The sequence below is a fragment of the Piliocolobus tephrosceles genome, chromosome 1 (genome assembly GCF_002776525.5).
Source record: "Piliocolobus tephrosceles isolate RC106 chromosome 1, ASM277652v3, whole genome shotgun sequence".
NCBI classification, from domain to species: domain Eukaryota; kingdom Metazoa; phylum Chordata; class Mammalia; order Primates; family Cercopithecidae; genus Piliocolobus; species Piliocolobus tephrosceles.
Window position 1 is genome coordinate 211,377,102 of NC_045434.1, and position 25,067 is coordinate 211,402,168.

General features: G+C 48.9%; 2 protein-coding genes across 3 annotated transcripts in view; one reads left to right on the top strand and one right to left on the bottom strand.

The window, feature by feature from the left end:
* Positions 1-7,279, bottom strand: part of PEX14 (peroxisomal biogenesis factor 14) — a 153,336-nt gene extending 146,057 nt beyond the window's left edge. Inside the window, exons 1-2 of one of the 2 annotated variants that reach the window (XM_023215315.1) lie at positions 7,164-7,200; positions 5,944-5,964 (exon numbers count right to left, since the gene is read on the bottom strand). In XM_023215315.1, the coding sequence (XP_023071083.1) occupies positions 5,944-5,964; positions 7,164-7,199 (57 nt within the window). In that variant the 5' untranslated portion in view covers position 7,200. Of the gene's footprint in view, positions 1-5,943; positions 5,965-7,163 lie in introns of both variants that reach the window. The other variant, XM_023215316.1, reaches the window with a different exon arrangement.
* A 2,689-nt stretch (positions 7,280-9,968) lies between these two features.
* Positions 9,969-24,171, top strand: DFFA (DNA fragmentation factor subunit alpha). The gene is made up of 6 exons (XM_026449766.1): positions 9,969-10,223; positions 13,221-13,382; positions 16,730-16,872; positions 21,179-21,368; positions 21,590-21,741; positions 23,400-24,171. Exons 1-6 carry the CDS (start codon positions 10,088-10,090, stop codon positions 23,610-23,612), a joined length of 996 nt encoding a protein of 331 aa, XP_026305551.1. The 5' UTR covers positions 9,969-10,087; the 3' UTR covers positions 23,613-24,171.
* The last annotated feature ends 896 nt before the right edge of the window (positions 24,172-25,067 follow it).

The window sequence follows — 25,067 nt, forward strand, 5'->3', positions numbered from 1 at the left end:
GGGCCGAGACGGGCGGATCACGAGGTCAGGAGATCGAGACCATCCTGGCTAACACGGTGAAACCCCGTCTCTACTAAAAATACAAAAACTAGCCGGGCGAGGTGGCGGGCGCCTGTAGTCCCAGCTACTCCGGAGGCTGAGGCAGGAGAATGGCATAAACCCGGGAGGCAGAGCTTGCAGCGAGCTGAGATCCGGCCACTGCACTCCAGTCCGGGCGACAGAGCGAGACTCCGCCTCAAAAATAAATAAATAAATAAAAAAAGAGTTCAAGACTAGCCTGGGCAACATGGTAAAACCCCATCTCTACAAAAACTACAAAAATAATTAGCCAGGTGTAGTAGCATGTGCCTGTGGTCTACCGGAAGAGCTGAGGTAGGGGGATGGCTTGAGCTTGGGAAGTAGAGTTTGCAATGAGCCGAAATCATACCACTGCACTTCAGTCTGGGCAACAGAGCCGATATTGTCTCAAAAAAAAAAGTAGAATGGTTAATAATAGCCAAACACATTCATACAATGTAATAACTATATAACTATATAAAGTCGTGATAATAAACTCGCTGTTCTTCATCATGAATGAATCTCAAAAATATACGTTAAGTAAAAGAAGCCTGGGAAACTAAGGCGGGAGGCTCGCTTGAGGTCAGGAGTTCGAGACCAGCCTGGGTGACACAGCGAGACCTGACCTCTACAAAAAATAAATAGCTGGGCATCATAGTGCATGACTATAGTCCCAGCTACTCAGGAGGCTGAGGCTGGAGGATCACTTGAATCCAGGAGGTCAAGGCTACAGTGAGCTGTGATAACACCTCTCCACTTCAGACTGGGTGACAGAGTAAGACCCTGTCTCAAAAAACAAAACAAAAAAAAAAGTTTGAGGTTGGGCATGGTGGCTCCCAGCACTGTGGGAAGCTGAGGTGGGTGGATCACTTGAGGTCAGGGGTTCGAGATGATCCTGGCCAACATGGCAAAACCCTGTCTCTACTAAAAATACAAAAAAATTAGCCAGGCATGGTGGTGGGCACCTGCAATTCCAGCTACTTGGGAAGCTGAGACAGGAGAATCTCTTGAACCCAGGAGGCAGAGGTTGTAGTGAGCCAAGATTGCACCACGGCATTCCAGCCTGGGCAACAGAGCAAGACTCCTTCTCAAACAAAAAAAAAGAAAGAAAGAAACTAAAGAGACAAATCAAGGCAAACTCTGTTGCTTCACTAGATCCTGATTTAAGTGTGAAAATTTGAGTGCAGATTCTGTTTTAAATAATATTATTTATCAACACTTAAATTTCTTCTGTGATAATGGTATTGTGGTTATGTAGGGGAATAATAACCTTACTCTTATGAGACACAAGGTGAAATATTTTAGGATGAAAAATCCTTGATGTCTGTAACTTACTAGAAATCCTTCCCCCAAAAAAATAGATAGATAGATAGATAGATAGATAGATAGATAGATAGATAGACAGATAGATAGAGACTGACATAAGCAAATTCAGCAAAATGTGAACAGTGCATCTTGGTGAAGTTTTTAGGGGAATTTTACAGAAGTTCTCAGTATTATCCTTTCAACTTTTCTATATGTGAGAAATTTTTCAAAATAAAAAGTTGAGGCCGGGTGCAAGGCTCACACCTGTAATCCCAACACTGTGGGAGGCCGAGGCAGGTGGATCACTTGAGGTCCAGAGTTCAAGACTAGCCTGGCCAACATGGCAAAACCCCATCTCTACTGAAAATACAAAAAAATTAGCTGGGGGTGGTGTTGGGCACCTGTAGTCCCAGCTATTCAGGAGGCTGAGACAGGAGAATCACTTGAACCCAGGAGGCAGAGGTTGCAGTGAGCCAAGATCGGGCCACTGTACTCCAGATCGAGAGAAAGAACAAGACTCCATCTCAAAAAAAAAAAAAAGTTAGCCAAGCATGGTGGCACGCACCTGTAGTCCCAGTTACTCAGGAGGCTGAGGCAGGAGACTCTCTTGAACCCAGGAGGCTGAGGGTGCAGTGAGCTGAGATTGAGCCACTGCACTCCAGCCTGGGCAACAGAGGGAAGGGAGACTCCATCTCAAAAAAAAAAAAGGAAAAAAAAAGTTGAGAGGGCAAATACTTTGTCTGATCTACTGTTATTCAAGAGTTCAACAGACTCTCAGAACCACATGTAAAGACTGGGAGAAGGAAACTAACTCTGGGCAATTACCATGCAGCAGGTGCTCTTCACAGCTGTGATCTCAGTCAACACTAAAAGGGTAATTATTTTTTATTTTATTTATTTTTTAAGCAATAGGGTTTCACCCTGTTGCCCAGGCTGGAGTACAGTGGTTTATTCACATATGTGATCATCGTGCACTATAGACTCCAATTCCTGGGCTCAAGCAATCCTCCAGCCTCAGCCACCTGAGGAGCTGGAACTACTGACATGCACCACCACACCCAGCTTTAGGGTAACTATTATTGCTCTCATTTTACAGAGGAGAAAACATACTCAGAAATGTGGAGTGGTAAGTCCAATAGTTGTGAGTGATGAAGTTCCACCAAAACCTGCCAGGATGTGAGGCCATGCTCTTCCACTCTTTCACTCTGCTCTTCTCCCTGCCTGCTTCTGTAGCCTCTCAATGCAAAATTTACCATACTCAGTGAACCTCTACAGATAGGAAATCTACCTTCCACAGTAATACTCAATACTCAGTAACTGTGAAGTAATCAGACTGAACCATGCCTCTGTTGTTCAGCGAAGGAAGAAAAGCTAGTAGGAAAGTTGGGAAATAGAGATAACGTTTCTCATTCCTACGGGCTCCAACATGTACACACCAGAAAGGACTTCCATGAGAGATCAGCCATGCTGGCTGGGCGTGGTGGCTCATGCTTATAATCTCAGCACTTTTTTTCTCTCTCTCTCTCTCTTTTTCTTCCCCCCCAAACAGGGTCTTGCTCTCTCACCCAGGCTGAAGTGCAGTGGCACAATCACCGTTCACTACAGCCTCAACCTCCCAGGGCCAAGTGATGCTCTCGCCTCAGCCTCCTATGTAGCTGGGACCACAGGCAAGCGCTACCATGCCTGGCTAATTTTTAAATTTTCTTAGGAACGAGGTCTCCCTATATTGCAAAGGCTGGTCTCAAACTCCTGGCCTCAAGCGATCCTCCCACCTCAGCCTCCCCAAGTGCTGAGATTACAGGTATGAGCCATCACGCCCAGCCAGGAACTCACCACTACAAAAACTGTTTTAAAAATACATTAGCCAGGCATGATGGTGTGCACCTATAGATCCAGTTACTTGGGAGGCTCAGACGAAAGGATTGCCTGAGCCCAGGCGGGCAAAGATGCAGTGAGCCATGATCACACCACTGCACTCTGGTGACAGAGTTAGACCCTGTCTCAATCAATAGATCAACCACATAAAACAGAGCAACGTGGGGAACACAGAACAAAGGAAGCAATAAATGAAATTCCAACAAATCGCCTTGAGGATAGACTAAAAAGACTATACCATTATGAAAAAGTATGTTCCTGGGGGAGGAGGGAGGGATGGCATTGGGAGTTATAACTGATGTAAATGACGAGTTAAAGGGTGCTGACGAGCTGATGGGTGCAGCACACCAACACAGCACAAGTATACATATGTAACAAACCTGCACATTGTGCACATGTACCCTAGAACTTATAATAAAAAAAAAAGACAAAGTATGTTCCTGAAATGCAAAAGTAATGAAGGACAGCTAGCATAAACACTAGCATTCAGGGCATTCCTTGAAATTTTAAGGAATTACTTCTGAATAAAAGAACTTTACTAGACAAGTAGTCAACACATGAAAAATGATACCCCAAAAGATGTTGTAATAGAACTTGAGGAAAGTTTAGATCCATTAGTGAGTGAAAATTCAAAACTTATTAAATTGAATAATAATAATAGACAGCACATTGTTTCAGGTACTGTTCTGGCACTTTTACATAAATAACTCATTTAGGGCCAGGCGCAGTGGCTCACGCCTGTAATCCCAAGCACTTTGAGAGGCTGAGGCAGGTGGATTACCTGAGGTGAGGAGTTCGTGAGACCAGCCTGTCCAATATGGTGAAACCCACCTCTACTTAAAAAAAAATACAAAAATTAGCCAGGCATGGTGGTGCATACCTGTAGTCCCAGCTACTCGGGAGGCTGAAGCAGGAGAATCACTTGAACCCGGGGAGAGGTTGCAGTGAGCCAAGATCGTGCCACTGCACTCCAGCCTGGGCAACAGAGTGAGACTCGGTCTCAAAAATAAATAAATAAATAAATAAATAAATAAATAACTCATTTGGCCCTCAGAGCAACTCTATGAGATAGGTCCTAGTATTTTCCCTGTTTTACACATGGAGAAATTAAGTCCAGAAAAATTAAGTAGACCTGTCCAAGATCACATTGCTGGCAAGTTAGTGGAGTTAGGATTCCAAGCCAGAGGGTCTGGCTTTAGAGCCTGTACTTGTAACCACTATTCTACACTGCTTCTCAAGGGAAGAGAAGGTTATTCACCTTTAATCGTTAGAAACCAGAGACTGGTATGACAAGGCTAACAAACAAACTTCCTGTGAGAGACAGAATACTGGCTCAGCCCCACGGTTCTAACCCTACACAACAAACCAGGTGTGGGGGAATTAGCTAAACAATCCTTTCAATCCTATACTGCTTTAATCGGAGAAATGGCAAACTGGATTGATCAAGACTTGAAAATGAAACAAACAGTTGCTGAAGAGCGTTGGTTCATTCAAAAAGCGTGCATTTGCTACTTGTTAGATAGCGATAGAATCTGGTATGAAAAGTTCAAGCTTTGGCTGGACGTGGTGGCTCATGCCTGTAATCCCAGCACTATGGGAGGCAAAGGCGGGCAGATCACGAGGTCAGGAGATCGAGACCATCCTGGCTAACACGGTGAAACCCCATCTCTACTAAAAATATAAAAAATTACCCAGACATGCTGGCAGGCACCTGTAGTCCCAGCTACTCGGGAGACTGAGGCAGGAGAATGGCATGAACCCGGGAGACAGAGGTTGCAGTGAGCCGAGATCGCGCCACTGCACTCCAGCCCGGGTGACAGACCGAGACTGTGTCTCCAAAAAAAAAAAAAAGTTCAAGTTTTTCCCCTAGGCTGCTGGTATGTTCTGTTGCAATCCTACCTCTACCAGCTTTGGAAAGCAGGGCAAAGAAGAAGCAGAGCTGAAAATCAAGTAAGTGATGGCCATGCCCCCTTAAAGGACCTTAGATCCTTTTCTATTAAATACATATACAGAGAAAGCAAACTTGCAAAACCAAAAGAATCCTTGGGCATGACAATGGCTCCAAGTGGCAAGATTTTTAGTACTGTTTACAGCACCGGCAAATTAAATGTCCTGTAAGAATCAGGAACAGAAGCGGGCATGGTGGCTAATGCATATAATCTCAGCACTTTGGGAGGCTGAGGCGGGCAGATCACTTGAAGTCAGGAGTTCAAGACCAGCCTGGCCAACATGGTAAAACCTGTCTCTACTAAAAATACAAAAATTAGTCAGGTATGGTGGCAGGCACCCGTAGTCCCAGCTACTCGGGAGGCTGAGGCAGGAGAATCGCTCGAACCCAGGAGGCAGAGGTTGCAGTGAGCCAAAATTGCGCCAATGCATTCCAGCATGGGTGACAGAGAGAAACTCCATCTCGAAAAAGAAAAAAGAATCAGGAACTGAAGACACCCTTCAATTCCAGCCTGTGGGCATTCCTAACACCAAACAATTCAGAGAAATCCAGACCCCAAGACGCCTCAGTATTTCACAAACTGAATGTGGTAAGGCAACGAAGGAGAGGCCCTCCTCACAAGACACTTGCCAAACTCCAGAACACCTGACGGTGAGAAGGCCAGAATCAGTCCTTGTTATTTCCCATGTTTTACAATCAAGACATCTTCTTCCTGAATCATTCACACTGCTAATAGAAGCTGGTATGGGGGAACACACCAACTCCTTTAAGTGCAATTCCTGTAACAGATACGCAGAAAAAGACAGTAAGAAATACTAAGCAGTGGTCTTCTACCTCTAAAGGAAGTTAAATACTAGTAAGTTGCTGAAAACTCTTAGACATGTTTCAAGGAGGTGAGAGAGGAGGAATGAGGCCCCAAGTTGAAACTATTTTCCTCTTCCTCATTCTAATCCTAATTAACTCAAAAATATATGGAAGACTAGAGGAGTCACACAGGTACAATACAGGCTCAACAGGGCACACGATTTGGGGCATGTCAAACCCTTAGTATTCATTTCTGTGAAATGGAGGTTAACAGCCTGCACTTCATAAAGGTTGTAGTGAACACTAAACGAGATAATAGATGTAATTTGTCCTCAACATGACAGCACATACGCAGTGAAATGTAAGATCTCTCTTTACCCTTTTCTCCTCACCCCATCCCACCCCACCCCACCTTTCGACTATAAACCCCTTCGGAGGCCTTATCATCCACTGCCTCCCTACCGCAGAGGCACAGGCGTCAACACTGGTCCCTATTGTCCCCTTATTGGAGTGGGATTTCTCTGAATCTGCAGGTGAAAAGCTAGAGCGGAGCCCTCGGCCAACAAAACCAAACCCAGGGAAGCCAGGATGGGTCCTCAGCCAAAAGCTTGGTGGCGTCTGTTATTCACAGTGCGTCCCTTTCCTATCAACGCACTGCGAGGGCTCGACTATATTATTTCTGACTCTCCAACTTGACGAGAAAAGCGCAAAGGTGACTACCAGATGAAGAGGCTGGCAGCCACTCCAGGAGCCTGAGGCCATGAACGAGTGGGAACCCTGATGAAATCAGGCCCCTCCCCGGAGGGGACAGCCGGGAACGATCTATCCTCTCCTTCTCAAGCCCTCGCAGCTCAAGGCTGAGGACTTCCCAAAGGTCCCGCCACCCTCCCCGCCAAGCTCAAGTGGGACCAGAGGTGCTGGCAGGCAGGAAGTTGGGACCCGGGGGCAAGGCCAAACACCAGAACCCGGGCTCCGGAATGTGGTCAAAGAGGGGTCACCGGGGGAGGGGCCGGGCGGGGAGGACCTGGGGAGGGGCGGGGCTCGGGAGGGGGGCAAGAGGTCGGGGTCCCCAGCCTCGGAGACTCGGGGTCCCTACCCGGCTCCCAGTCGTATGCTGAGCGCCCCCTCCAGCCGGGGTCTCCGCCGCACAGCGGAGCAGTCCCACTCCCCTTACCTGGCTCGGCTGCTCTGCCTGCTCCGAAGACGCCATCTTTCTGAGGCCTGACTAATCAACCGCCGCAGGGCGAGGTTTCTCCCAGGCGCCCTCGCTCTCGCCCTCCCGCCCAGACTAAGGTAGCCGGAACAGAGCCTGTCGATGTGGGGGACTGGGGCAGAGGGTGGAGCCCGGGTGTCCGGGTCACCTTGCATAGTTTCCGTTAATCTCTGCTTTCCAGGAAGATCCCAAGTCTATAGCTTCTTTGCATTGTTGCGTTGTTATATGTGTATTATTCTGGGTTTTTTTTTTTTTTTTTTTGAGACGGAGTTTCGCTCTTCGCCTATGCTGGAGTGCACGATCTCGGCTCACCGCAACCTCCGCCTCCCGGGTTCAAGCGATTCTCCTGCCTCAGCCTCCCGAGTAGCTGGGATTACAGGCATGCACCACCACGCCCGGCTAACTTTGTATTTTTAGTAGAGATGGAGTTTCTCCGTGTTGGTCAGGCTGCTCTCGAACTCCCGATCTCAGGTGATCCGCCCGCCTCGGCCTCCCAAAGTGTTGGGATTACAGGCATGAGCCACCGCGCCCGGCCCATATTATTCTTATTGAGTTAAATCTCTGCCCATCCCCACAGTGCCCGGAGCATATTTAGTTACTTGCTAATGGATGAATGCGAAGAAACTTGGAAATTAATTTTTAGACATCAGTTCAGTTCCATTCATTGAGTGCCTACTATATGCTAGGAACTTTGGTAGGCCTTGAAATAAAAAGATTCAAGACTCAGTCCCTACTCCCACGCCCAGGCCAAACACACACACAATTACAGTATTGTGGGGATAGCACTCAGATAAGCATGCAGCTCTATTGCGAGAACATACAAAAGGCATTTTGAAGAGAAGAGGCTTCTATAAAACGTCATTATTTTACTCTGGTTGAATTGTTAGATTTTTTTTTAATTGTTGGATTTTAAATTAAATATTGGACAGGAGCAGTGGCTCACACCTGTAATCTCAACACTTTAGGAGGCCAAGGCAGGAGGATCCCTTGAGCCCAGGAGGTTGAGGCTGCAGTGAGCTATGATTATGCCACTGCACTCCAGCCTGGGCGACAGAGCGAAACCTTGTCTAAAAATAAGATAAGAAAAAAATTAAAAAATTAAAAAAATAGAAATAAAAATAAAAATAAAAATCAGATAAGAAAATTTAAAATGAAATTATATGAAAAGGATGCATACATTAGAGTTAACCGCCAGCTCCTATTACAGTTGTGTTTTGATCAATATAGACTGCTTAAAAGGGATGACTTAATTAATAATTCCTCCTACTAAACGCTGTTTTAAATGCCTAAACTTTTCTTGAGATAAATATCTAATTTCCTCTCCTACTTTTTTGTTTGTTTGTTTGTTTTTGTTTTTGTTTGAGACAAGTCTTGCTCCTGACGCCCAGGCTGGAGTGCAGTGGTGCGATCTCGGCTCACTGCAACCTCCGCCTCCCGGGTTCAAGCGATTCACCTGCCTCAGCCTTCCAAGTAGCTGGGACTACAGGCGTGCGCCATCACGGCCGGCTAATTTTTGTATTTTTAGTAGAGACGGGGTTTCACCATGTTGGCCAAGCTGGTCTCAAACTGCTGACTTCAGACCATCTGTCCGCCTTGGCCTCCCAAAGTGCTGAGATTACAGGGGTGAGCCGCCGCCCCCGGGGCCCTCACCCACGTTTTCATAAACAAAATGTGAGGTGGGAGGATGGCTTGAGCCCAGGAGATCAAAACTGCAGTGAGCCATCATCGCGCCACTGCACTCCAGCCTGGGAGACGGAGCAAAACGCTGTCTCAAAAAAAGGAAAAAAAAAAAAACAAGGAAGGAAACTGTCCCCCGAATGAATAAATATGAGCAGATAATTACTTCTAGTTTACATAAAATGCCCTCTTTTGTGGCCGGGCGCGGTGGCTCAAGCCTGTAATCCCAGCACTTTGGGAGGCCGAGACAGGCGGATCACGAGGTCAGGAGATCGAGACCATCCTGGCTAACACGGTGAAACCCCGTCTCTACTAAAAAAAAATACAAAAATCTAGCCGGGCGAGGTGGCGGGCGCCTGTAGTCCCAGCTACTCAGGAGGCTGAGGCAGGAGAATGGCGGGAACCCGGGAGGCGGAGCTTGCAGTGAGCTGAGATCCGGCCACTGCACTCCAGCTTGGGTGATAGAGCGAGACTCCGTCTCAACAAAAAAAAAAAAAAAATGCCCTCTTTTAAGCGAGGAACTTTTTGATCATTTTTATTACTATTCTTTTATCTTAGATGTTAATTTTTCAGGAAGAAAAAAACAAACTTTTCCATAGTAGCAATATTAAAACAAAGATGAATATGTTGTCAAGAGGCATCTGAATAATCTCCAGCAGTTCCGAGGTTCGCATTTCCCCTTTCCTCTCCGATGCATTTGAGACTTTAATGTTTACTATGTTTATTTAAGCATTTTGTTCTGAGACCCCAAACTAATTTGCACAGTTGAAGCAGGAAATAGAATGGGTGGAAACATGCAGGTGTCTGTTATTAGCATCATGCATCTCATATGCGAATAGAAATGCTCTAAAAATTCAATACAGTATACAGGCATGTGCATCGTCATGCAAAATAAGTCTCCATTGGCCTTATTTTTGAACGCGCGAATGCAGCTCCTAAATACGAGGTAAAAACAACTCCTAGGCTGAATCGCGCGATAGAACGAAAGCGGCTTTAAACCCAGAGACTACAGTTTCCGGCATGCCTCGACGCCACACGTGATTAGCGGCAACTAGAACTACATCTCCCGGCGTGCCCTGGTCCCATGTGTGATTTGCTGCGGAGCGAACTGCATCTCCCGGCAGGCTGCGGAAGGGGGTCGAGTAGGAGGGCTGCCGCTCCGGCCTCCCGCGGCTTCTGGAAGCCGGGCAGGTCTCACTTTGGAGAGGATGGAGGTGACCGGGGACGCCGGGGCACCAGAATCTGGCGATATCCGGACTCTAAAGCCGTGTCTGCTGCGCCGCAACCACAGCCGCGAACAGCACGGCGTGGCCGCCTCCTGCCTGGAAGACCTGAGGAGCAAGGGTTGGCTCGGGACCCCGGGCGAGCGGGTGGGGGAGCCAGGGCCGGGAGAGGACGTCCGGCGGGGGCGAGGCGGGGTCAGGAGAGGCGACTTGGGGATTCCTGTAGCTCGGGTGGAGCCTTGGGACAGAAATGGTCCAAGTGAGCTTAGCGATTTACAGATTTCAGGCGCTTGAGCGTAATTAATCTCGTGTGAGACTCCACAGCGGTGGGAAGAGAGCCAGGAAGCAAAGTGCACATTAAGCCAGATTCGGCTTAGGTCTCTTGCCTGAAATCGCTTAGAGATGTTGGACCAAGCGGAGCCCATTGGGACCAAGGCAGGAGCCACGCCGGCACACTCAGGTGGTACAAGAACCCCCAGCTGAGCCCACGGCGGGGTGGGGAGGGGTTTCCACCTTCCGCTCTGGCAAGAACCTATGCGGGAAAGAGGGAGCTGCTACTGACCATTTCTGGAGGTCCAGACAAGGAACGTGAGTTGTAAGTGACCGAGCCGATGGAAGTTCCGAGCCCGGCTCCATACCTTTACCAGCTGCTTGGCCTTGCAGTTAACCGTCTCTCAACCCTCAGTTTTCTCATCAGCAAACTGGGTATAATATTTACAGCCCTGCTTCAAAGGATTGTTGCTTCTCTCAAATAAGCTGATATATTTAAGTGACTTGCAAGTCTTATTAGCCGGTAGCAACAAATTGCTTACCTAAAGAAGTTTGACAGGTTAAATGTGTGAGCCAGCCCCAGGCATGTAGTCACAGTGTGTGTCAGAGGGGACAGTTGCTTACTCTCAGTCACCAACAGAGATCATATGGAAATTTGCAGAGGCCCATGAACAGCGAATGCATTATAAATGCTTTGGTGACATGGATTTTGCATATAAGCATTTATGTATTTTTTTCCTGACATTAGATTACTTTACTTCTAATTCCCCTTCAGTGCCTTGGCTGGATGTGCGTGGCACAGAGGCTCGTGTTCTCTGCAGCCCAGCCCATACATGCCTTGCTGTTCTATTGGGTGGTAGACAACACCGCTGAAGGATATTTGTAGTCTCTTGGCTATTTCTGCTCACTCCAGTCTCGTTAGTATTTGAAGCATTGCTATCACTAAACGGGATAGCACAGACCGGTCCTGGAGAAAACCTCTCGGCCAATGATAATATGAAAAGCTACTGATAGAAGCTTCCACTTCTTTTATACTTTCCCATAGGTTAAAAAAGAAGCTGCTAAGGAAGATACTGTAAAGAACAAAAAGCATTTTCTTTCCTTCTTTTTTTTTTCTTTTGAGACGGAGTCTCACTCTGTCGCCCAGGCTGGAGGGCAGTGGTGGGATCTCAGCTCACTGCAAGCTCCGCCCCCAGTTCACGCCATTCACCTGCTCAGCCTCTGGAGTAGCTGGGACTACAGGCGCCCACCACCACGCCCGGCTAATTTTTTGTCTTTTTTTTAGTAGAGACGGGGTTTCACCGTGTTAGCCAGAATGGTCTCGATTTCCTGACCTCGTGATGTGCCCACCTCGGCCTCCCAAAGTGCTGGGATTACAGGCGTGAGCCACCGCACCTGGTGTTTTTGGTGTATTTTTTGACATTCATCACACGTAGAATTTAAGAGGACAACTGAGGGCCGGGTGTGATGGCTCACGCCTGGAATCCCAGCACTTCAGGAGGCTGAGGCGGGCGGATCACGAGGTCAGGAAATTGAGACCATCCTGGCTAACATGAAGAAACCAAGTCTCTACTAAAAACAAAAAAAATTAGCAGGGCATGGTGATGGGCGCCTGAAATCCCAGCTACTCAGGAGGCTGAGGCAGGAGAAAGACGTGAACCCAGGAGGCGGAGCTTGCAGTGAGCGCAGATACACCACTGCACTCCAGCCTGGGCAACAGAGTGAGACTCCATCTCAATAATAAAAAAAAAAGGACAACTGAATAAATGAATGAGAGACTGCTTGTTCGCAGGGAATCAGACCAGGCTTTGGTTGTTCATTCCAGTAAAAACTCAAATGCGTACCATACGTGAGTGCAGAGTAGCTAGAGTAAACATACTTTCAGGAGCCAGAATTTGTGGGTTTAAGTCTCAGCTTTGCCACTTACGGCATGATCCTGGACAAGTTACTTAACCTCTCTGAGCCTTGGGTTCATCATCTATAAAACAGAACTAATAATAGTGCCTACTTTACAAGATTATTATGAGATTAAATACTATATATGAAAAGCACTTGGGCCAGACATGGTGGCTCACGCCTATAATCCCAGCACTTTGGGAGGCCGAGGCAGGTAGATCATTAGGTTAGGAGTTCCACACCAGGCTGGCCAAGATGGTGAAACCCCATCTCTACTAAAAATACAACAATTAGCCAGGCACAGTGGCCAGCGCCTGTAATCCCCGCTACTCAGGAGGCTAAGGCAGAGAATTGCTTGAACCCGGGAGGCGGAGGTTGCAGTGAGCCAAGATTGTACCACTCTACTCCAGCCTGGGCGACAGAGTGAGACTAGTCTCAAAAAAAAGAAAAAAGAAAAGCACTTAGGGCTGGGCGTGTGACTCACGCCTCTAATCCCAGCACTTTGGGAGGCCAAGGCAGGCAGATCGCGAGGTCAGGAGTTTGAGACCAGCCTGGTCAACATAGTGAAACCATGTCTCTACTAAAAATACAAAAATTAGCCGGACATGGTGGTGCACGCCTATAATCCCAACTACTCGGGAGGCTGAGACAGGAGAATGACTTGAACCTGGGAGGCAGAGGTTTCAGTGAGCCGAGATCACACCACTGTACTCCAGCCTGGTTAACAGAGTGAGACCCTGCTACAAAAAAAAAAAAAGAGAGAAAAGAACACTTAGAACAGAATCAGGCATGTGATGAGTGTTCTATTAGTGCTAGAAGTGATGATTGTTACTCTAGTTATTACCTACCAGGAGTTCTGCTCAGCTCTGGAGCCATACCTACTTGAGATGCAGGGATAGATATACTTTCCTTATGGTTATTTGTCATTTGCCAAATATTTTATTCTTTTCAGCCTGTGACATTCTGGCCATTGATAAGTCCCTGACACCAGTCACCCTGGTCCTGGCAGAGGATGGCACCATAGTGGATGATGACGATTACTTTCTGTGTCTACCTTCCAATACCAAGTTTGTGGCATTGGCCAATAATGAGAAATGGGCATACAACAATTCAGGTGAGAAACTCTAGCCATATAGAAAATGGCCTATGCAGTACAGCATCCGTCATGATTATTTTCACTACACAGTTGCCATTTGTCTGGCTTTTTAAGCATTTGTTCAACAAACATTTACTGAGCATTTTCTATGTGCTAGACATGGTGCTGAGTCCTGGGGATAAAGATGAATGAGGCCAGGCACGGTGGGCAGGTCACCTGAGGTCAGAAGTTTGAGACCAGCCTGGCCAACATGGCGAAAGCCCGTCTCTACTGAAAATACAAAAACTAGCTGAGCATGGTGGCAGGCACCTGTAATCCTAGCTACTTGGGAGACTGAGGCTGGAGAATTGCTTGAACCTGGGAGGTGGAGGTTGCAGTGAGCTGAGATGGTGCTGCTGCACTCCATCCTGGGCGACAGAGCAAGACTGTGTCTCAAAAAAAAAAAAAATAGATGAATGAGACATGGGCCCAGTTCTCAACTAAGTCATGGACAGACAGTAACTAAAATGCAGTCTGGAAGGGAGCTCAGTGCTGCAGGCTGCGGTCCGGCTGTTTAGGTCTGGATCCTGGCTCTACCATTTACTAGCCAGGTGACCTTGTGCAAATTACATAACCTCTAAGTGCCTTGTTGACATCATAATTATAGAACCTGTCCCCTAAGATTGTTGTAAAGAAAATATAGGCCGGGTACGGTGGCTCAAGCCTGTAATCCCAGCACTTTGGGAGGCCGAGACGGGTGGATCACGAGGTCAGGAGATCGAGACCATCCTGGCGAACACGGTGAAACCCTGTCTCTACTAAAAAATACAAAACACTAGCTGGGCGAGGTGGCGGGCGCCTGTAATCCCAGCCACTTGGGAGGCTGAGGCAGGAGAATGGCGTGAACCCGGGAGGCGGAGCTTGCAGTGAGCTGAGATTCGGCCACTGCACTGCAGCCTGGGCGACAGAGCCAGACTCCGTCTCCAAAAAAAAAAAAAAAAATATATATATATATATATATATATATAGTACATATCAAGCCAGGGTTTCTCAATGATACTGCTGACATTTGGGGCTGGAGTTGTGCAGAGGATGCTTTTTGTATTGTAGGATGTTTAGCAGCATCCTAGGTATTAGGAACTTCCCCCCACAACTATGATAACCAAGAATAAATAACTCCAGATATTGTCAGATGTCTCCTGGGGGGCAAAATCGCTCCCACTTGAGAACCACTGATATGAAGCGTTTAGATCTTACCTGGTGCATAGTTAAGGACTCAATAAATGTTACCTGTCACTGTCATCATCATCACAGGAGATATAAAGGGGACTAACATTGGTGATCAAGGATCAAGAAGTGTCTTGAGGCCGGGCGCGGTGGCTCAAGCCTGTAATCCCAGTACTTTGGGAGGCCAAGACGGGCGGATCACGAGGTCAGGAGATTGAGACCATCCTGGCGAACACGGTGAAACCCCGTCTCTACTAAAAATACAAAAAACTAGCCGGGCGAGGTGGCGGGCGCCTGTAGTCCCAGCTACTCTGGAGGCTGAGGCAGGAGAATGGCTTAAACCCGGGAGGTGGAGCTTGCAGTGAGCTGAGTTCCCGCCATGGCACTCCAGCCTGGGCTACAGAGCGAGACTCCATCTCAAAAAAAAAAAAAAAAAAGTGTCTTGAGGGGGGATTACTTTTAGGGAGGGACTTAAAAAAAAGTGTCTTGGGCCGGGCGCGGTGGCTCAAGCCTGTATTCCCAGCACTTTGGGAGGCCGAGACGGGCAGATCACGAGGTCAGGAGATCGAGACCATCCTGGCTAACACGGTGAAACCCCGTCTCTACTAAAAATACAAAAAAAAACTAGCCGGGCGAGGTGGCGGGTGCCTGTAGTCCCAGCTACTCGGGAGGCTGAGGCAGGAGAATGGCGTAAACCCGGGAGGCGGAGCTTGCAGTGAGCTGAGATCCGGCCACTGCACTCCAGCCTGGGCGGAGAGCAAGACTCCGTCTCAAAAAAAAAAAAGGGTCTTGAAGTGTGCCACAAAATTGAGGAAAGTATCCTACAGCAGTGGCCCTACCAGCCACCTTTGTACTCAGGCCTAAGGGACAGTAATCAATGGCCACAGCTCCCCCAATTAAAGAAGGGACCAGGACGGGTTTGGTGGCTCAAGCCTGTAATCCCAGCACTTTGGGAGGCCGAGGTGGGCGGATCACGAGGTCAGGAGATCGAGACCATCCTGGCTAACACAGTGAAACCCCATCTCTACTAAAACATACAAAAAATTAGCCGGGCATGGTGGCGGGCGCCTGTAGTCCCAGCTACTCGGTAGGCTGAGGCAGGAGAATGGTGTGAACCCGGGAGGCGGAGCTTGCAGTGAGCCAAGATCACACCACTGCACTCCAGTCTGGGCGACTGTCTCAAACAAAAAAGGGCAGGGGCGGTGGCTCACGCCTCTAATCCCAGCACTTTGGGAGGCCGAGGCGGGCGGATCACCTTAGGTCAGGAGTTCAAGACCAGCCTGACCAACATGGAGAAACCCCATCTCTACTAAAAATACAAAATTAGCCGGGCATGGTAGCATATGCCTATAATCTCAGCTACTCAGGAGGCTGAAGCAGGAGAATCACTTGAACCCAGTAGGTGGAGGTTGTGGTGAGCCGAGATCGCGCCATTGCACTCTAGCCTGGGCAACAGGAGTGAAACTCTGTCCCAAAAAAAAAGAAGGGACCAAGCAGCAGAGAAATGCTGGCAAAAATGACCGTTTTTGTTTACGAAAACGGGACACACCTGGACGCACAGAAACCAAAAGGAGAAGTGTGATGGGATTCTGTGTATGTGTGACCATACATTGGGTTTAAATGGCTTCTTTCTATGGAAGAATACAGAGCCATTGCACACAGAAATAAAGATGAAAGAGGGTCAGGCACGGTGGCTCACACCTGTAATCCCAGCATTTTGGGAGACCGAAGCGGGCGGATCACTTGAAATCAGGAGTTTGAGACCAGCATGGCGAACATGGAGAAACTCCGTCTCTACTAAATAATACCAGAATTAGCTGGGCATGGTGGTGGGCACCTGTAATCCCAGCTACTTGGAAGGCTGAGGCAGGAGAATCGCTTGAACCCGGGAGGTGGAGGTTGCAGTGAGCCAAGATTGTGCCACTGCACTCCAGCCCGGGCAACAGAGTGAGACTGTTTCAAAAAAAAAAAAAAAAGTGAAAGAAGAGGGAAAATCAAGGTCCTAGATGGAGATAGGCCCTCCTGCGAATCCTTGAGATAAGATGCTGCTTTCCCATTGAAATTAATCTAGATCCTCAAGAGGTCTGTGTGTGCTTGGAGAGGAGGTGAAAACAGCACTTCAGGTTGTTCTGTGACTGGCATTTTCTCCCATGTGTCAGATGGAGGTACAGCTTGGATTTCCCAAGAGTCCTTTGATGTAGATGAAACAGACAGGGGAGCAGGGTTGAAGTGGAAGAATGTGGCCAGGCAGCTGAAAGAAGATCTGTCCAGCATCATCCTCCTATCAGAGGAAGACCTCCAGGTAAGCCTCCTCCACAATCTACTGCAATGCTCATCTGGCCTCTGCCCCCCGCCCAGCACCTTCTTCGCTTCCATACTTGCCATAACAATTTCTTTGTTTTAATCTTAATTTTTAAATAATTCTTAAATTACAACTAAGATTTTTCATCTTTTCATTCTCACCTAGAGTGATTTTTTAACCCTCATCATGAAGCGGAATTACCTGTGGATTTTTTTTCTTTTTTTTTTTTTTGAGACACAGTCTTACTCTGTCGCCCAGGCTGGAGTGCAGTGGTGCGATCTCAGCTCACTGCAACCTCCACCTCCCGGGTTCAAGTGATTCTCCTGCCTCATCATCCCGGGTAGCTGGAATTACAGGTGCACACCAACAAGCCCAGCTAATTTTGATATTTTTAGTAGAGATGGGGTTTCATCATGTTGGTCAGGCTGGTCTTCAACTCCTCATCTCAAGTGATCCACCTGCCTCAGCCTCCTAAACTGCTGGGATTACAGGCATGAGCCACCATGCCTGGCCAAAATTTTTTTTTTAATGCAAATGCCTGGGATCCACCCTAAACCTAGTTAGGTGGACGCTGGGGTCAGGGATGCCCTGCTAGAGAATGTAGCATTAGGCCGGGTGCGGTGGCTCAAGCCTGTAATCCCAGCACTTTGGGAGGCCGAGACAGGCGGATCACGAGGTCAGGAGATCGAGACCATCCTGGCTAACACGGTGAAACCCCATCTCTACTAAAAATACAAAAAAAACTAGCTGGGCGAGGTGGCGGGCGCCTGTAGTCCCAGCTACTCGGGAGGCTGAGGCAGGAGAATGGCCTGGACCCAGGAGGCGGAGCTTGCAGTGAGCTGAGATCCGGCCACTGCACTCCAGCCTGGGCGACAGAGCGAGACTCTGTCTCAAAAAAAAAAAAAAGAGAATGTAGCATTGTAGTAGCTGGCTTCACATCCCAGCACTATCACCATGACTTTGAGCCAGCAGCTTAGCTTTTCTCCTTGTGTATTCTCTCTAGTAAGACTGGGATAGGCCAGGCGCAGTGGCTCAAGCCTGTAATCCCAGCACTTTGGGAGGCCGAGGTGGGCGGATCACGAGGTCAGGAGATCAAGAGCATGCTGGCTAACACGGTGAAACCCCATCTCTACTAAAAATACAAAAAATTAGCCGGACGTGGTGGCGGGCACCTATAGTCCCAGCTACTCGGGAGGCTGAGGCAGGAGAATGGCGTGAACCCGGGAGACAGAGCTTGCAGTGAGCTGAGATTGCGCCACTGCACTCCAGCCCAGGTGACAGAGTGAGACTCCGTCTCAAAAAAAAAAAAAAACTTGGGATAAAAAAAGTATGTTTTCATTCAAAGAAAATTTCTCTTTGAGACAGGGTCTTGCTCTGTCACCCAGTGCAAGTTCAGGAGTTGGATGTGGTAAAACCCTATCTCTACAACAATTAGCTGGGTGTGGTGGCGTGTGCCTATAGTTCCAGCTACTCAGGAAACTGAGGTGGGAGGATCACTTGAGCCCAGGTGGTCAAGGCTTCAGTGAGCCATGACTATACCACACCAACCTGAGCAACAGAGCAAGACTCTCAAAAAAAAAAAAAAAATAAGGCCCGAGGCCGGGCACGGTGGCTCTAGCCTGTAATCCCAGCACTTTGGGAGGCCGAGACGGGCAGATCACGAGGTCAGGAGATCGAGACCATCCTGGCTAATACGGTGAAACTCCGTCTCTACTAAAAAATACAAAAAAAAAACTAGCCGGGCGAGGTGGCGGGCGCCTGTAGTCCCAGCTACTCAGGAGACTGAGGCAGGAGAATGGTGTAAACCCGGGAGGCAGAGCTTGCATTGAGCTGAGATCCGGCCACTGCACTCCAGCCTGAGCGACAGAGCAATACTCCATCTCAAAAATAAAAAAAATAAGGCCCGGCACGGTGGCTCACACCTGTAATCTCAGAACTTTAGGAGGCCGAGGTGGGCAGATCACGACGCCAAAAGATCAAGATCATCCTGGCAAACATGGTGCCAAAAGATCAAGACCATCCTGGCAAACATGGTGAACCTTGTCTTTACTAAAAATAGAGCCAGACGCAGTGGCTCATGCCTGTAATCCCAGCACTTTGGGAGGCCGAGGTGGGTGGATCATAAGGTCAGGAGTTCAAGAGCAACCTGGCCAAGATGGTGAAACCCAGTCTCTACTAAAAATATAAAAATTAGCCAGGTGTGGTGGCGGGCACCTGTAATCCCAGCACTCGGGAGGCTGAGGCAGGAGAATTACTTGACCTGGGAGGCGGAGCTTGCAGTGAGCAGAGATCACATCACTGCATTGTAGCCTGGGAGACAGAGCAAGACTCCGTCTCAAAAAACAAAAAAATACAAAACTTAGCTGGGCGTGATGGCGTGTGCCTGTAGTCCCAGTTACTCGGAAGGCGGAGGCAAGAGAATAGTTTGAACCCGGGAGGCGGAGGTTGCAGTGAGCTGAGATCACATCATTGCACTCCAGCCTGGTGACAGAGCAAGACTCCACCTCAAAAAAATTAATTAGTTTTTTTATTTTTATTTTTATTTTTTTTGAGAGGGAGTCTTGCTCTGTCACCCAGGCTGGAGTGCAGTGGCACAATCTCAGCTCACTGCAAGCTCCGCCTCCCAGGTTCATGCCATTCTCCTGCCTCAGCCTCCCGAGTAGCTGGGACTACAGGTGCCCGCCACCACACCTGGCTAATTTTTTTGTATTTTTAGTAGAGACGGGGTTTCACTGTGTTAGCCAGGATGGTCTCGATCTCCTGACCTTGTGATCCACCCGCCTCGGCCTCCCAAAGTGCTGGGATTACAGCCGTGTGCCACCGTGCCCGGGCTAATTTTTTATAGAGATGAGGTCTTCACATGTTGCCTAAGCTGGTCTTGAACTCCTGGGCTCAGGCAATCCTCCCACCTTGGCCTCCCAAAGTGCTGGGATTATTGACATGAGCCTCTGCGCTTGGCCCCAAAAATGTTGACTGAGCCCCATCCTGTGCCTGTCATGGTTCTATGCACTGGGCGTGCAGCGGCAAACAAGCCACACACAGTCTCTGCTCTAATGGTGCTTGTATTCTGATGAAGGGAGGCAGAAAACAACAGGAAAGCGTATCAGACAGTGGTATGCGGAGAGTGGTGGGGGCTACTCTAGATTGGAACATGGAGGAAGTCCTCTTTGAGGAAATGATTTCTTGGTGTTGTTTTGGTTTGGTTTGGTTTGGTTTGAGACAGGGTCTAGCTGTGTTATCCAGGCCAGAGTGCAGTAGTGTGATCTCAGCTCACTGCATCCTCTGCCTGCTGGGCTCAAGCAATCCTCCCACCTCAGCCTCCCAAGTAGCTGGGACCACAGGCGTACTCTACCATGCCCGGCTAATTTTTATATTTTTGGTAAAGGCAGGGTTTCTTTTTTTTTTTTTTTTGAGACGGAGTCTCGCTCTGTCGCCCAGGCTGGAGTGCAGTGGCCGGATCTCAGCTCACTGCAAGCTCCGCCTCCGGCGTTTACGCCATTCTCCTGCCTCAGCCTCCCAAGCAGCTGGGACTACAGGCGCCCACCACCTTGCCCGGCTAGTTTTTTTGTATTTTTTTTTTAGTAGAGACGGGGTTTCACCGGGTTAGCCAGGATGGTCTCGATCTCCTGACCTCGTGATCCGCCCGTCTCGGCCTCCCAAAGTGCTGGGATTACAGGCTTGAGCTACCGCGCCCGGCCAAGGCAGGGTTTCAACATGTTGCCCAGGCTGGTCTTAAACTTCCTGGGCTCAAGCAGTCCTCCTGCCTCAGCCTCCCAGAGTGCTGGGATTATAGGTGTAAGCCACTACACCCAACCCTTCTTCCCAATTTTAACACTAGAAGAAAATTGGAAAAATCACATGTTTTTCTCTTGACTGTCAGCCAGCCATCATAGTAAGTAACTTTGGGAACTGGATTCAGTGAGTTCTGAAATGGATGTATTTGAGAGGTAGAACACCATGTTTAGAAAGTCCTTGTAGGCCGGGCACAGTGGCTCACACCTGTAATCCTAGCACTTTGGGAGGCCAAGGTGGGTGGATCACCTGAGGTCAGGAGTTTGAGACCAGCCTGGCCAACATGGCAAAACCCCGACTTCACTAAAAATACAAAAATTAGCTGGGCTTGGTGGCACACACCTGTAATCCCAGCTACTAGGAAGGCTGAGGCAGGAAAATTGCTTGAACCCGGGAGGCGGAGGTTGCAGGGAGCCAAGATCGCGCCATCTCCCTCCAGCCTGGGCAACAGAACAGACTCATCTCAAAAACAAGAAAGTCCTTGTAGATTTCTCAGCGTCTGTTTGTTTTTTAGATGCTTGTTGACGCTCCCTGCGCAGACCTGGCTCAGGAACTACACCAGAGTTGTGCCACCGTCCAGCAGCTGCAGCACACACTCCAACAAGTGCTTGACCAAAGAGAGGAAGTGCGTCAGTCCAAGCAGCTCCTGCAGCTGTACCTCGAGGCTTTGGAGAAAGAGGGCAGCCTCTTGTCAAAGCAGGAAGGTAGGACTCTCTGCAGGCAGAGTTACTCTGAGAATTCAGGGCTGATGAAGGCGTCCCTCGGGAGGACACTATTTGTGATGCAGCCAGAGCCACTGAAGTCACAGCTGCTGGGATGCAGGAAGGGCATGTTTCTCTCTTGCCCAGCCAATTATTGTGGCGAGTTGGTCACGTGGCTGTATGGTCACACCACATCTGATCTCTGTCTCGTGTCTCCTTTGCAGAGTCCAAAGCGGCCTTGGGTGAGGAGGCAGATGCAGTAGACACAGGTATCAGCAGAGAGACCTCCTCGGACGTCATGCTGGCGAGCCACATCCTTACTGCACTGAGGGAGAAGCCGGCTCCAGAGCTGAGCTTATCTAGTCAGGATTTGGAGGTGGGCGGAAACCAGGGTCACTGAGCTACAGAGAAGGACATGCCCTGGGTTGTAGTATTACCGTGCAGAGACGTGTGGACCCTTTTGTTCACCTCTGCGGACTATGAATCCTAGCTGCCAATTTGCCTATTCTATGCCCCAGCATTTGCAAAAATCTCATTAGTCTAAATCAAAATAGCTTTAAAGAAAAATGCATACACTTTTCAGATCATCCGACAGACTCTGGTCCAAAGTTGGTAATGAAATGACTGTCTCTGACAGGGAGGAATAGTGGGGCCCGGTCTGAGATGGCGTCTGGTTCTTTCCATGGTTAAAGAAGATCTATAGTCCATCCTGAGGTCTGTCAATGTCACAGGAAAAGGCAAACTTGAGGGATCGTCGCCTGCTGGCTAAGAACAGGGAACTAAAAGCTTGAGGAAGGGGACCCGCCAGGGTGGGTGCTACTTCTGATTCTTTGCCCTTGTCCCTGTCACAAGTACCTCCCTATTGTAGATAGAAGGGAAGGAAACAGTTGACTTGAGCTCGGTTAAATTTCCTGAAGGTGGGCTGGGCGCGGTGGCTCAAGCCTGTAATCCCAGCACTTTGGGAGGCTGAGACGGGCGGATCACGAGGTCAGGAGATCGAGACCATCCTGGCTAACACAGTGAAACCCCGTCTCTACTAAAAAATACAAAAAGCTAGCCGGACGAGGTGGCGGGCGCCTATAGTCCCAGCTACTCGGGAGGCTGAGGCAGGAGAATGGCGTCAACCCGGGAGGAGGAGCTTGCAGTGAGCTGAGATCTGGCCACTGCACTCCAGCCTGGGCGACAGAGCGAGACTCCGTCTCAAAAAAAAAAAAAAATTTCCTGAAGGCGGAGGACCTTAGAGTTGCTCCAAGTAAACTTTCCAAGGACTGCTTCCTGTTGGTGTTGTAAGAAAAGGCCCATGCTTGGCCAGGCACAGTGGCTCACGCCCGTTAATCCCAGCACTTTAGGAGGCCGAGGCAGGTGGATCACCTGAGGTCAGGAGTTCGAGAACAGCCTGACCAACATGGTGAAACCCCGTCTTTACTAAAAATACAAATATTACCCTGGCATGGTGGCAGGAGGTGGGACAAGAGAATCACTTGAACCCAGGAGGTAGAGATTGCAGTGAGCCAAGATCGCACCACTGCACTCCAGCCTGGGCGACAAGAGTGAAAACTCATCTTAGAAAAGCCCATGACAGCCAGGCGGGGTGGCTCACGCCTGTAATCCCAACACTTTGGGAGGCCGAGACGGGTGGATCGTGAGGTCAGGATATCGAGACCATCCTGGCGAACATAGTGAGACCCCGTCTCTACTAAAAAAAATACAAAAAAATTAGCCAGGCATGGTGGCCAGTGCCTGTAGTCCCAGCTACTTGGGAGGCTGAGGCAGGAGAATGGCGTGAACCCGGAAGGCAGAGCTTGCAGTGAGCAGAAATCGCACCACTCTACTCCAGCCTGGGCAACAGAGCGAGACTCTGTCTTAAAAAAAAAAAGCTCATGGCAATTGATGGTAAAGGAAACCCAGCATTTCAGTGTAAAGAGGTAACATAAACAGATACTGCCTCATCGCACTCCCCAAAAGAGAGTCAGGAGAGCAGCAGGAGAGGCGCACAGAAGACCCAGTTCTCAGGGGTTCTTATTCTTGCTACAGTTGGTTACCAGGGAAGACCCCAAAGCACTGGCTGTTACTTTGAACTGGGACGTAAGGAAGACGGAGACTGTTCAAGAGGCCTGTGAGCGGGAGCTCGCCCTGCGCCTGCAGCAGATGCAGAGTTTGCATTCCCTCCGGAGCATCTCAGCAAGGAAGGCCTCACCACCTGGAGAACGTCAGAATCCTAAGCGAGCCAAACAGGATCCCACATAGCAGCAGCAGGAAGTGTGCCAAGGAAGCTCTGTGGCGTTGTTATTGGTAGACACCCTCAGCCTCATCATTTGACTACCTATGTACTACTCTACCCCCTGCCTTAGAGCACCTTCCAGAAAAGCTATTCCAAGTCTCAACATATGCCCTTCCACCAATTTTTTTTTTTTTTTTTAGCCCCACCAGCTTCAGGACTTCTGCCAGTTTTCAATGATATAGCTGCATCAACAATATCCCACCTCCTCTAATTACATATTATGTTCTCTGTTCAAAAGTAATTGGCAGTGATTGGCCAGGCACGGTGACTCACACCTGTAAGACAACACTTTGGGAGGCGGAGGCTGGCAGGTTCACGAGGTCAGGAGATAGAGACCATCCTGGCTAACACGGTGAAACCCCATCTCTACTAAACATACAAAAAAATTAGCCTGGCATGGTGGTGGGCGCCTGTAGTCCCAGCTACTCGGGAAGCTGAGGCAGGAGGATGGGAGGCGGAGCTTGCAGTGAGCTGAGATTGCACCGCTGCACTCCAGCCTGGGTGATAGAGCGAGGCTCCAGCTCACAAAAAAAAAAAAAAAAAAAGTAATTGGCGGTGACTATGGGTGCACACGTAACATTTAGCCCTGCCCCATATGGAACAGTTAAAAAAAAAGAAAGTCCGGGCCTGGCACGGTGGCTCACGCTTGTAAGCCCAGCACTTTGGGAGGCCGAGGTGGGCGGATCACGAGGTCAGGAGATCGAGACCATTCTAGCTAACACAGTGAAACCCGTCTCTACTAAAAGTACAAGAAATTAGCCAGGCTTGGTGGCAGGAGCCTGTAGTCCCAGCTACTCGGGAGGCTGAGGCAGGAGAGTCCCTTGAACCAGGAGGCGGAGCTTGCAGTGAACCGAGATTACGCCACTGCACTCCAGCCTGGTGACAGGGTGACACTCCATCTCAAAAAAAAAAAAAAAGGCCAGGCACCACAGTGGCTCACACCTTTAATCCTAGCACTTTGGAGGCTGATGTGGGCGAATCATCTGAGGTCAGGAGTTCGAGACCAACCTGGCCAATATGGTGAAACCCCAGCTACTTGGGAGGCAGAGGTTGCAGTGAGCTGAGAGCGTGTCACTGCACTCCAGCCTGGGCAACAGAGTGAGGCTCCGTATCTCAAAAAAAAAAAAAAAAACGTTTTGTTTTGTTTTTTTGAGACGGAGTCTCTGTCACCTAGTCTGGAGTGCAGTGATGCACTCTCAGCTCACTGCAACCTCCACCTCCCAGGTTCAAGCAATTCTCCTGTTTCAGCCTCCCAAGTAGCTGGGATTACAGGCGTGCGCCACCATGCCCGGCTAATTTTTGTATTTTTAGTAAGGACAGGGTTTTGCTACATTGGCCAGGCTGGTCTCAAACTCCTGACCTCAGGTGATCCACCCGCCTCAGCCTCCCAAAGTGGTGAGATTACAGGCGTAAGCCACCGC